This window comes from Phoca vitulina, unplaced genomic scaffold (genome assembly GCF_004348235.1).
Source record: "Phoca vitulina isolate PV1807 unplaced genomic scaffold, GSC_HSeal_1.0 scaffold61, whole genome shotgun sequence".
Lineage (NCBI taxonomy): Eukaryota > Metazoa > Chordata > Mammalia > Carnivora > Phocidae > Phoca > Phoca vitulina.
The window spans coordinates 3557376-3570085 of NW_022589764.1; the positions used below are offsets into that span (position 1 = coordinate 3557376).

Here is a 12710-nt window from a genome sequence, read left to right on the forward strand (position 1 = left end):
GAGCGCCTATGAAATGACTCAGTAGCCATTTACAACCAATCGGCACGAGGCAGGGCTCAGAGCGGCCTATGGGTGCGCGCCGGGGGTGGGCTGTCCCGGCCCCTGTCCAGTCCCACCTGGGTTTGTTAAAGCGATAGGCCCCACGGCGCTCCAGGGCTCCACCGGGCACCGCACAACTGCCGCGGCGGCCCTCGGCGTGCGGCGGGCGCCCGTGACAGCGGCGCCGCTCTGCTCGCCACGCCGGCTCCGGGCAGCTGCCGACCTCCCTGGCGCGGCCCCATCGCCCGGCGGGATGGGCGGCGAGGCGGGGTCCGCGGCGGCCGTGGGCTCCGAGGGCCGCGTAAAGAGCCTGGGTCTGGTGTTCGAGGATGAGCGCAAGGGCTGCTACTCGAGCGGCGAGACGGTGGCGGGACACGTGCTGCTGGAGGCGGCCGAGCCGGTGGCCCTGCGCGCGCTGCGCCTGGAGGCCCACGGCCGAGCCACTGCCGCCTGGGGCCCGAGCCCTGGCGCCGCGGCCCCGGCCGCCGCCTCGGAGGTGGAGTACCTGAACGTGCGCCTGAGCCTGCGCGAACCCCCGGCCGGTGAGCGAGGGCCACGGCCCCGGTGTCCCCGCCGGGCCACGGGAGGCTCCGCAGAGGGGCTGGCAGGAACCGGGAGGGCGCGCGTCTGCGGACGCCCACCGCCTAGGGGGGCGGGGGCGGGATCCGAGGCTGGGGTCCGCCTACGGGGTGGCCGGAGCCTCAGTTTGGTCGCCGGTGGCGGGTGGGTAACAATGCCTGTGCCCCCCACTGCAAAGCACCGGGGAGATCGCGCGAGGTGAGTGCGCACGTCTACCTGGCTCCTCGCCTCTGGCTCGCTTGGGCCTGCCCAGCGCCGGGCGTCCCAGGACCTTCCAGGAGTGAACCGTTGCCATGGGAACCTGTGATGAGCAGTCAGAAATCTAAGATCTGGGGATCTAGGTCCTGTCCCTTCTGGCCTGAGGGATGGAGAGTGGAATCAGTCGATGAGGTTTCCATGCTGTGTTGCTCAGTGTTTTATGGGTCTCCCCTTCTTCCCATCCTGGAGGTAGACAGTCGTTCTTGTTTCACGATGAATTAGCAAAACCTCAATCTTGGAAAAAGGGAAGTAGTTCGTGAGCGGTAGGGGTTCAAAGGAAGTGTTTCTAGAGTTGACCATCATACTTGACTATCATACTTTCCCTCTTCTGGGAGCAGAGTAACAAGAGTTCTGCCTCTGCCCTATATTCTTTCGTTTTTTCTTCTTCTTTTTGTTTCCTTGCAACATCCCTCCCCCCCGCCCCTTGCCCCGTAGGCTTTTGGAGACAGTGGGATCTGGGCATTGTAAGTTTCTGGAGGAATGATTACCCACTTCTTGTCCACTCTTGTTGAAGTCCAGTTAATAGTGTAGGTTTTTCCAAGTGCTTATGTGGGAACCTACATCATAGCTGTTTTATCTATATGTATACTACGTGTATAAATATAAAACTTTATATAATTATATATAGTAAATATGCAAAAATTGATTTTCTTAATCATGAAAATACTAGGAACAGTGAGTCTTGCTCTTCATGGAGCTGGTGGAAGCTACTTTAAACTATTTTATCTTTCTGCCTCATCAGCTTCAGCTTTTATCTATAAAAGGAGATAATGGTATAAACTCCCCTCCCTTGAAGAGTAAAAGGCAGTATATCAATGTTTTAATGTTTTCTGTGTCTTATACAAAATAAATAGTATGTGCAATTTTGCCTTTTCCTACTTTGGAGAAGTAGACTGTTCGCCATTAAATCCTCAAGGTATGTGAGAATCCAGTGATCCCAAGTATTGTAGTGAGGAAAAAAACATATTTGGGACCAAAGCCTTTTTGGATTCACAAGTACAGTGTGTTGGGTGACCCTTTCCTTGGTATGGTTTCCAGGATCAGCCTACACATGCCTCCCCCAATGGGCAGGGACAACACAGATTTTCAAGATGGCTGACTGGAGTCAAGGGTCGTGGAAGAGAGAAGTGGTTTTTGACCCGGGCTGTGGACTCTCTCTATCTCTGTGCCTATAACTACTGAGTAAACAGAAGTGAGATTAATAGCAGTTGGACCTGGGATTAGTAATAAAAAATTGCTTTGGTAAAATCTGGTCTGACAAATACTGTTTTGAATCACAGGTTAGATCTTGCTTTTTCATTCTGATGGAATAGAATGTCTAAGCCTAGACAACCTGAAAATTTTTAGCTTGTTTTTAAAAGATATCACAACAGATATTGGCAAAAATTATGTTTTATTTAAAAATCATAGTTTGTTTTAGGTGAGCTCATTGAGAAAAAAAAAAGAAAAAAAACACTCCTAACATCTGTAGCTTGAAAGAAGTTAGCAACTTTGCATAGTCGTAGATTTTCAGGGTCATTTATTTCCAAAACCTAGCTGAATTTTGATCACCTGAAGAGATTTTTAGAAATCTAGATTTTGGGGGGAAATGTGTCTAGGACATTTCTTTTCAGGAAATCTCCCCCCAGATAATTGTTTGGCACCGTTAATCTAATCTACTTGCTATCTTTGTGATTTTCTTCATTTTTTGTTTAATTATTGAGGAGTTGTGGTAGAAAGATAAGACAGAAGAGAGATAGTTTCACTTGGTACCCACCAGTGGTATGACCTTGTGGGAGTCCCTCAACCTTCCTGAGCCCAAGTCTCTGACTCTGTAATGATGTTCTTAGCTCCCACCCCTCGCGAGTGCCCTGAATGAGGAGCTTGGGCTGTAAGACCATCAGTGAATGGAACACCTCTCTGTGATTTCGTAGTCCTCAGTGTGTAAGGCAGAAGTACTGAGCCATGAGAAGAGAAGCAGAAATGGGCACATGATTCAGCTTGTTAAACTTTTAACAAAAAGATAATCATAAGAGAAAGGAAGAAAACTAAGATTTGATTCCAAATGCTATAACCTCTGTTGATCAACTTTCTCCATTTGCGTTTCTGTTAATGTGTGGAGGGGATTGAAAGCCTTGTTTTAAATGTTCTAGTTCCTATGTTCATTCGTGTTCTCTATGATGAGAGAACTTTCTCTCTCTCAGTATCCCTAGTAACTGTTCCCCACACATGCCCACCGTGCCCAGCCTCATGCTGTTCCCTTCCTCTCAAACCCCCTCCTCCACATCTCCGTGCTGGCCCTCAGGTCCAGAGCAGGCACCATCCCCTCCACGGGCTCCCGCACTCTGTGCTCATTACTTGCATGCATGTGTCTGTAGCCCACCCTCCTCCCATGGTCTATCTGAGGATTGACGTTACTCATCTTTGTATCCATGGGGCCTGACGTCTAAGCACTGTACGGTTTGAACTCACATGAAATCCACATTTTTAAACATTGTAAAGTACACAGATTGTCCTATTCAGTAGTCTAAGGATTACAATTTAGAACTTTAGTCCAGCTCTCTCAGAAGCATTGGGATTGCCTTGAGCCTTTTACTTGATAGCACGGCTGTAAGTGCTGAGTCTTACAGGGAGGGCAGCTCTGGGCACACCTGAGCCCTCGGACTGCCTCCATCACAGTGGCCTCTTGTCCCTGTCACTTGTTCACTTCGCCTCCAAGTCACCCACCTGTGTTGTATTTATATTTGAATGACCTTCAGTCATTTTTCCCCCTAATATATTACACGCTGAAAATTGGGGATAGATTCAGAAGACTAAATGGGCCAATAATGCATTCCTGTTTTCTGAAAGGACAGGTTGAAATGTTAACTTGTTTCTAGTAAGTGAAAAAATATTCCATTTTACTAGCCCTTTAAATGTCTCTCTCTCTCTCTCTCTCTTTTTTTTTTTTTTTAATGAATGGATACAGTAGAAATCTCTGTTTTTAGTATCAACTGACCAGGCAAATCTTGAAGAAAGTTCTCATCTGTGCTGCACTTCCTTCATCTGAATCGTGCCACCCTTGAAGAGGGGGTTTAGTTCTGAACTTGAATTGATGAGCATAAAGTGAAGGGGAAGTTTCTAAGCATCTCTGCAGAGCTGTCTAAGCCACGTGACAGCCCTGGAGTTGACTTTGGATCTGAATGATGCCAGTTGTGTGTGTGTTCATGGGAGCTCCAGCAGCGCCCCTGGCCTCACACGGTCCATCTGCACCCTGCATCTCGGCCTCTATGGGGGATAAAACCCAGCTGGCTGACCCAGAACGCAGAGCAGGAGGGAGGAGTCGTGGCTGTGCTAGGCAGACCCCGCTCCATATCCTGACTTAACCACCAATTAACGAGCCACCTATTAATGGGTAGAGCTTAAGTGTACATGCATGACTCTTAACCTCGTAAGTTGTCCTGTTAGTTTGGCTGTTTGGTATTATTATACTCAGTCTTCACACTATTCCAAGGAAATCTTTCACCTTTTTCCATTTTTGCCCAAGGAATACAGAATGTGATTTTTATGGTATACCCAAAGTAAATAGATGTATTTTTTGCTAAATCAGTTTTAAATCCAATTTAATATCGATATGTCGTATTAGTATAATAGTATACTATGACGTTAGTGTAATAGCATTGGTGTATGTTTATAATACGATGCTGGGACACTTGTGCTGGTTTATGAGTGGGGCGAACAGATGTGTGTGTGTACATGGACACACACGTATGTATACGTGTGTGTGTGTATACATACATGTGCGTGTGTGCACACGTGTGTGCATGTGTGCATGTGTATATGTACATGAGAACTCTGGGCTCTGACACTTTATGGTAATTACTTGCGTGATTGGTCTCTCTAAAGATAGAAACTGTATGTGTATATATGGTTTGAAATTGATGAAACTTGATAGAAACTGATTCAAATTCTAATTCTCTAAATCTTAGAGATTAATGTACTTTCTGGAGTATCCTGGATGCTATAGCCAGGGAAATCTCCTTTTTTTAAAAAATAGGATTACGTTGTGAAAATTCTTGATCTAATATGACCTTAGTTAAAATGTATTTTCTTTTTTTAGGTGAAGGCATCCTCTTATTAGAGCCTGGAAAACATGAATTTCCATTTAGCTTTCAACTTCCATCTGAGTAAGTGAAACGATACTACTTTTGTGATTTCCTTTCTCGGCAATATGTCTTTCCCGAGGTGAGGGTACCAGGTATCTTCTGAGACTCAGTTATGCCCATTGATCTTGAATAGCCCCTCAGTAGACTTACCCTGTTCACATTCTTTTTATTTTGTTTAACCCAAACCAACACTTTAAGGCTTTTTGTTTTTTTTTCCAGTGGTGTTTCACTGAAAGATGAACTTCTCAATTAACCTCTTTGGTTCGTTTCAGACCTTTAGTAACCTCGTTCACCGGGAAATATGGAAGTATTCAGTACTGTGTGAGGGCAGTTTTGGAACGACCCAAGGTACCCGATCAGAGTGTGAAGCGGGAGCTTCAGGTGATTAGTCACATTGATGTCAACACACCAGCATTATTAGTAAGTTCTTCCTCCTCCTTTTTCTCCTCCCCTCCCTTCCTCCTTCCCTTCAGTAGTGCTGTACACACCGATCCAGTGTGGTGCTAGTCTGTCCTGTCACTTTCTGATACAATCTTGTAACCCATGGGCCTTCACTATAAATGTGTGATTCTAGGTTGGGCAAATTACAAATTGTCTGTGTTAATACTATTGATTATGTCTCCATTGTTCAGGGCTGCTTTTGCCAAAAAGTTATACAGGCTTGAAATGCATTAATAAGGCTTAATAATAATAATGCGCACACAGAGAGTGGTTACTTTTACCAGAGCGGCCACATTCACGGGGCTGTGGTATTCTAAACTCTTCAATAATAGCAGGTTGAGGAACAGTAATTACGGAAGAGTATTAATCATGCTCAGCCTGTTATTGAGGCTCAGGCCATTATGCTATGTATCCTTGCATTTTGCATGTCATTTTCTAACATTAAGTAAGTGCGTGCAGCTGCCGTGGAGAGCCTTTCTCTTATCATTTCCTTATGACAGATTTGGCCACATTAAAGCATTGAACTTCTAATAATCACCAGAAATACTGTAGGCTGATAAGAAAGATTAGGCTATAAGTAACAACAGAGTAGGCAGGATGGGAGCTAATGAGCTAGATTCTTTTATCTAAACCCATATTATCAAAATAATATAAAATTATACCTTGTACTTTCATGATAGCTCTGAGGACCTAATGGTTCTTCATTTAAATATGAATGAATGATTTTTTTACTTCATAGAAAATACTGGGATAATTTGAACTTTCCATCATGATACGGGTGTTCCAAAGATGTATGTTTAGTATTGGGGGGTTTCTTTTTCTAGCCAATGTTTTTAAAGATAAGGGGAAAAAACAGGAGCTAAAAGGTATTTCACCCTATTTTCGTTGGAAAATGGAATGGACTTCTCTCTGATGTTCACTTTTGGAGGGTGACAGTATAATAATTATGCTCTGGCTGCAGGACCCCTTGTGACCAAAATCCTAGAACAGCCCGCACCCAGCCGAGCAGGCTGAAAGCTCCTGTTATGGCCGGAAGTTACCGTCCACTTCACACCTTGGGTTTTTCTGGTTTTTTTGTCTTTTTGTTTTGTTTTGTTTTTGCAAATTGACAATACTGTCTTGTACTTTTAAAAACTACTTAGAATTGGGAAGTTGGCTATTTCTAAGCTATTTGTGGGACCATTGTGGCAAATGATTTAAGATTTTATTTTTTTGCCAAAAAGAAAAACTATTAATCCTTTAATGTTCTTTTTATAAGTAAAAAACTATTGCAGCTTTGGGTTTTACTATGAGCTTTTGGTTTGTGCGTCTTTTAAAGTGAGCATTTTAAGTCTTGTGCCCTTTCTCTTGATGCCGTAGGAGAGAAGGTGGGGTGGTCTGTTCGGTAACCTTGTGGATCCACTGCATTGGGTGCGTTGTGCTGCCACCACACACAACCCAAAACCAGTCTCACTTGAGGGCACTTGAAATTTCTGCCTAATCATGCATTTTTGAATTCAGGAAAAAAAGGCTATTTGCTTCTTCTATATTTTAGATGCCAAAACAAATAGAAGATTTTGATTATTGATTTTTATACCATTTCTTTTTTTAACCTAATCTACACGTAAAGTCTTTAAAAGAAAAAAAGCATCTCTGTCACTTTACTAGTTACTACTGTAATTTTCTATTATTACCTTAAGGGAAGGTATATCATTTCCCAGAAATATAATGATTATAGGATAAAATAGGATCTCTTATCATTTCCTTATGACCTATCACCTAATTTGAGTCTGACAATTCATCTTAGTTTTCCTAAAAGAGAATGACTTGTTTTTTCAATGCTTTATATTTCAGCAAGTATTTTGCCTAATGTCACATGAGGATAAAAAGTTGATTTGTTTTCTGAAAGACATTTCTTCACAACCGTTTAATAAAGAATGATGTAATTTTAAGTTCTGTGAGTTTTCTACTGGTTTAATTAAAGTCACGTTATTTCTTGAAATTTTCAAGACCCCTGTATTGAAAACTCAAGAGAAAATGGTTGGCTGTTGGTTTTTCACGTCTGGTCCTGTCTCACTGAGTGCCAAAATTGAAAGAAAAGGATACTGTAATGGTAAGCAAAATGTTTGAAAGTACAAATGGAGGAGTCATGCATTTTATTAGCTACTTTTAAGTGATTTTAAATAGTGTGTTTTGTAATTCATGAGGTACATACTGTTTTAAAATGTGGATAATATGTTTTTCATATAAATAATGGATATGTAAGTATTTTTGAGTGATGAGTCGATTCCAGTAAAACTTCTGGTGTTTCTGACTTCGGTCCTTTCACTTTAGTAACAAAGACTAGAACTGGGAAAGTGGGGAAAATGCCAGCATTTTACTTGATGTTGCCAAAGAATGTCAGGAGCAGCGTTGCTCAGAAGAGCACTATTGCACGGGGCGCCTGGGTGGCTCAGTCGTTAGGCGTCTGCCTTCGGCTCAGGTCATGATCCCGGGGTCCTGGGATCGAGCCCCGCATTGGGCTCCGTGCTCCGCGGGAAGCCTGCTTCTCCCTCTCCCACTCCCCCGGCTTGTGTTCCCTCTCTCGCTGTGTCTCTCTCTGTCAAATGAATAAATAAAATCTTAAAAAAAAGAACGCTATTGCAGCAGGAAACCACGTCAGGCAGTCTGACCCTGTGCTGGGGCTATGTACCCAAACATAGGGGGTGAGAGTGTAGAACATGAACAGCCTGAACAGTCAGATTGATCTTGGAGCAACCGTTTGTGAAGGCTCTGATTCCGCCCAGTGGGTTTGGCCCCCACTCCAGGGTTCCGGCTCATTGGAAACGAATGTGGTACAGATGGTAGGACGGTGGGCATGTAACGTGGACGGGAGAGTCGTCTGCTCCATCCGTTTCATTTATGCCGTCACATCGGCTCCTTAAAAGCGATGTCTTTGTTCTCCTGTTGGGCAGATTTTAATTTGATGGGCATTAATGAGTTTGTTAGTGATCTTTTGTACTTAACGTAGTACTGGGCCATTTATTTGTATGTATTATTTTAATTTTTATAGATACTTGTTATTTACATATGTTTAGAACTGGCAACCTAATATTGCTACATTAGAAAAGCAAATAATGCCGTAATTAGAAGCCAGTATGTACCGTGACCTGCAGTGAATTCTCAGATCTCTGACACAGATTCACAATGCAAGTTTTCCATCAAAGGCTCTCAATTTGTTAAAGTCACAAGGCGACTTTTGCTTTAATTGGTTAGCGGCTCTCTTCCACCGTGGTGAGAACTTTCTGAAAAGTCTCTGAAGGTGTTTTTGTTCTCTTTTTAGGAGAAGCCATTCCAATCTATGCAGAGATAGAGAATTGTTCCTCTCGGCTGATTGTTCCCAAAGCTGCTATTTTCCAAACCCAGACGTACTTGGCGAGTGGGAGAACAAAGACCGTCCGGCACATGGTTGCCAACGTACGAGGAAACCACATTGCATCTGGGGGCACTGACACGTGGAATGGGAAGACTCTCAAAATCCCACCTGTTACCCCGTCCATCCTGGATTGCTGCATTATCAGAATAGACTATTCCTTAGCTGTAAGCGGAGATCTTCTTAAAATGAAAAATACGTAGAATGGAGTAATAACCATGCCATGTTACCACGAATATGTACGTTTAATGCCTGGGACAATGTCCTTGTATGTCAGCATTATGGCAGACCGTGGAATGATGAAGATTGGCCTTTGTTCTTAATCAGAAACTGTCCCCCTAAGGAATTGAATTAACTAACGTGCAGTTAAGGGGTGTTTGTTATATTGAAAACATAGACTTCATTTTTTATCATTATTATGTAAGCCGTGCTTGCTTACAGTGAAGTATGTTAAGGCTACAGGTCCCCATCACAGAGCATTCAGTGCATTTCCTGGGCTCTTCATTTGGTTTGTTCTTCATTTTATTTGGTCAGGATCCTTTACAGCTTCTATTGGAGAAGTGGTGGTAGGCAACAAAGATACTTGTTTCTGTGAAAAAATAAATTGGAGGTTTTATTTATATTTTCGCCTTTTTCTCTCTCTCTCTCTCTTTTTTTCTTTTCTTTTTTTGACATATTAGGTGTACATTCACATTCCTGGTGCTAAAAAACTGATGCTCGAGCTGCCCTTAGTGATTGGCACGATTCCATACCATGGTTTTGGCAGCAGAAACTCCAGCATTGCCAGCCAGTTCAGTATGGATCTGAGCTGGCTGACGCTGACCCTGCCAGAGCAGCCCGAAGGTACGAGGCATGGAGGGTCCCCCCGCGAGGAGTTTCACACCTAGGGTACCCGAGGGCAGCGTAAGACAGCAGGTGCTCAGATGCCAAGGACTCCCGCCTCCGCAGCCATCCTGACTCCTCTGAGCCCTGGAAATCATAACACCGCCTTCCTGGCAGGGACTTTGGGAGCCTGGCTTAGCCGGGGCACAGAGCTGCTGGCTGCAGAGCCAGAAGGAAGTCTCCATCTCAAAAGAGGAGAATGCGATAACTGTTAGTAGTGATTTCACAAGAGAAGGATCGATTAAGTACGTTCTATCATGGTGGGCACAAAAACTTGCTCATTAGAGGGGGGAAAAGAAAAACATCATTTTCAAATTTAGCTAAATTTCTTGTTTTGGTAAGAGTTCAGAAGAATGTAACAAATTTTCGCATGGACTTCTGAGACCCAACTCTGTTTTTGTCACAGCGCCACCAAATTACGCAGACGTGGTGTCAGAGGAGGAATTCTCTAGACACGTGCCTCCTTACCCGCAGCCCCCTAACTGTGAGGGGGAAGCATGCTGTCCCGTGTTCGCCTGCATGCAGGAATTCCGGTTTCAGCCGCCACCTCTTTATTCAGAGGTAAGCAAAACGAAAGAAAATAAGACTTTTAGGTTGCCGTCTGGAAGTAATCCTTTGTAACTATCTGTTGCTGATTCCTAAGTAGTAGGGGATACATATTTAAAAATTTTTTCTGGTGGGTGCCTGGGTGGCTCAGTTGGTTGAGCGACTGCCTTTGGCTCAGGTCATGATCCTGGAGTCCCTGGATCGAGTCCCGCATCGGGCTCCCTGCTCAGCAGGGGGTCTGCTTCTCCCTCTGACCCTCCCCCCTCTCATGTGCTTGCTCTGTCTCATTCTCTCTCTCTCAAATAAATAAATAAAATCTTTAAAAAAAAAAAAATTTTTTCTGGTGATAAAGTGGCAGAGATCCGATTACTTCCTTTTGTAATATTTTCCTTGTAAACGATAGCATGCCCGTAGAGTACCATGGATCGCCTTTAATTGTTTTATGTGGCCATGGAGTACAGAGCACTTAAGTGACCCGCTGGGACTTCTTATTAATAGGCTCATAGCAACTTGGCTTCTAACCACCATATAATTAGAAATAGATACTAAGATTATTTATAGGGCGCTGGAATAGTAATCCTGGTCTGCTCTTTTTTTGCAGGTTGATCCACATCCTCCTGATGTAGAAGAGACCCAGCCTGTTTCCTTCATTCTCTGAACAAATGTCAGAAATCACTGTGTTCATCATCAATTTAGAAAACGGTTCCTCCCCCCTGCCTTTTTGGAAAAGAAGGAGAGAAAAGGCGTGTAAGAACATAAATGAACATCCAGATCGAAGGTGATAGAAATTAAAGAATATGTGAACTTCCCAGTGGGCCGACGGGATCATTGCACAAGTTGATGATACCGCGTGCGTCCCCTTTAAGTAATCCAGTGAAGCAGATGTGAAAAGTCACGTGAGAAGAATGTCCCGGAAGTCCTGATGGTGATAGAGTAAGTGAAGGGGGTGCCTGCGCGCTTGACCACAGAGAACAGACGCTGTGTGGAGAGTGGAAATGCTCTGTGTCACTTTACAGAGGTTTCTCCAGGTGGAACAGAAGTTACCCTGAGCTTTAAGGAAACGCAGACCCATTGGGAGCCTTGATTCTGAAGACGGTAGCGGCACGGAGGCGTGCACGAATAGGAGAGGCCCACCCTAGATACCAAGTGTGAGGGGCTGCATGCTTTCTTACGTGTCCCATAGGACCGAAGTCCTCGAAAGAACCTTTCAGTGAGGTCCTAACGAAGTAACACAGTTCCACTGTATAAGTTGGCTCTGCAGTATTACGAAACCAAGAAAAGAGTTCCTTGCAAGGCATGTCAGTTCAGAGGGGATCAGTATGAGAACACGTTCGGTTGAAGGCTATACTTCTTACCCCATTTAAGTACTTTGTTAGGGTATGTGTTTGATTTTCCCCGTGTCTTATTTACCTAGGATGACAGTAGAAAAAGAAAGGGAAAAAAAAAAAAAAAGAAGGTTGCATCCTCAGGCTGCCTTGATAACTACACAGAAAAAAAATACAAAAAAACCAACAAAAAGCCTTTCTTAACCTACCTCTAGTGGGGTTATCAGAATCCTTGGAAAACTCGAGGCCTGATAAGCCTTGTGTAGAGTTTCTGCTAATTGGCAGTAGCAATCTCCTCTGACCTATCACTAAATCTGCAGGTGGACCAAGGGAAAAATCTATAAGGCTAGCGTTAGATGAAAGTTAATATATGCCTACCAAAGGGTATTTCAAAATAAATGCAAAATCAAAAGAGGGTACAAACGACCATGGTTTTTTTTTTTTTTTTTTTTTTTATAAAAGATTTTATTTATTTATTTGAGAGAGAGAATGAGAGACAGAGAGCATGAGAGTGGGGAGGGTCAGAGGGAGAAGCAGACTCCCCGCCGAGCAGGGAGCCCGATGCGGGACTCGATCCCGGGACTCCAGGATCATGACCTGAGCCGAAGGCAGTCGCTTAACCAACTGAGCCACCCAGGCGCCCGACCATGGTTTTTAAAGAGGACAAACTGAATTCCTGCCAAGAAGAGACCTTAGTCTACTGACGGCAGTCACTGCGCCGTGTATTATTATTCCCATTTCAATTCTTTAGTAATTCTATTTAAACTGTGATTTTTTTCCTTTATTGTTTTGGTGCAATATCTTTATTATCATTTAACCTCAGGATATTCCGACCAACAAGATTGTGTTGCTGCTAGAAGTCTGAGCAATGTTTTGACTTTTCCCCTCTCCCCTTCTGTTCGTGGTCACATGGTCCCTTGCTTTTCCTTTCATCTGTTGGTTTCACGAGCTGAGAGCATTCCTGGACCCTCAGTAGAAAGGAGGGAGGGATTTCCACGATAGAGGTTTTGGACCAGCCGAGTACTTTGGTTTTCTCCATGTCCTACAGGTTCAACCTAGAAACCCTGGTGCTTCCCATGCAGAATGCCGTACTTCATTCACCAGAGTGAATAATTTTTCTTTCAA

The 12710-nt window shown here is 43.9% G+C and overlaps 1 protein-coding gene across 1 annotated transcript; it reads left to right on the forward strand.

The window, feature by feature from the left end:
- The first annotated feature begins 222 nt into the window (after positions 1-222).
- Positions 223-11739, forward strand: ARRDC4 (arrestin domain containing 4). Its single transcript, XM_032391304.1, has 8 exons — positions 223-581; positions 4955-5021; positions 5273-5420; positions 7431-7533; positions 8743-8999; positions 9513-9675; positions 10121-10275; positions 10862-11739. Exons 1-8 carry the CDS (start codon positions 293-295, stop codon positions 10916-10918), a joined length of 1239 nt encoding a protein of 412 aa, XP_032247195.1. The 5' UTR covers positions 223-292; the 3' UTR covers positions 10919-11739.
- The last annotated feature ends 971 nt before the right edge of the window (positions 11740-12710 follow it).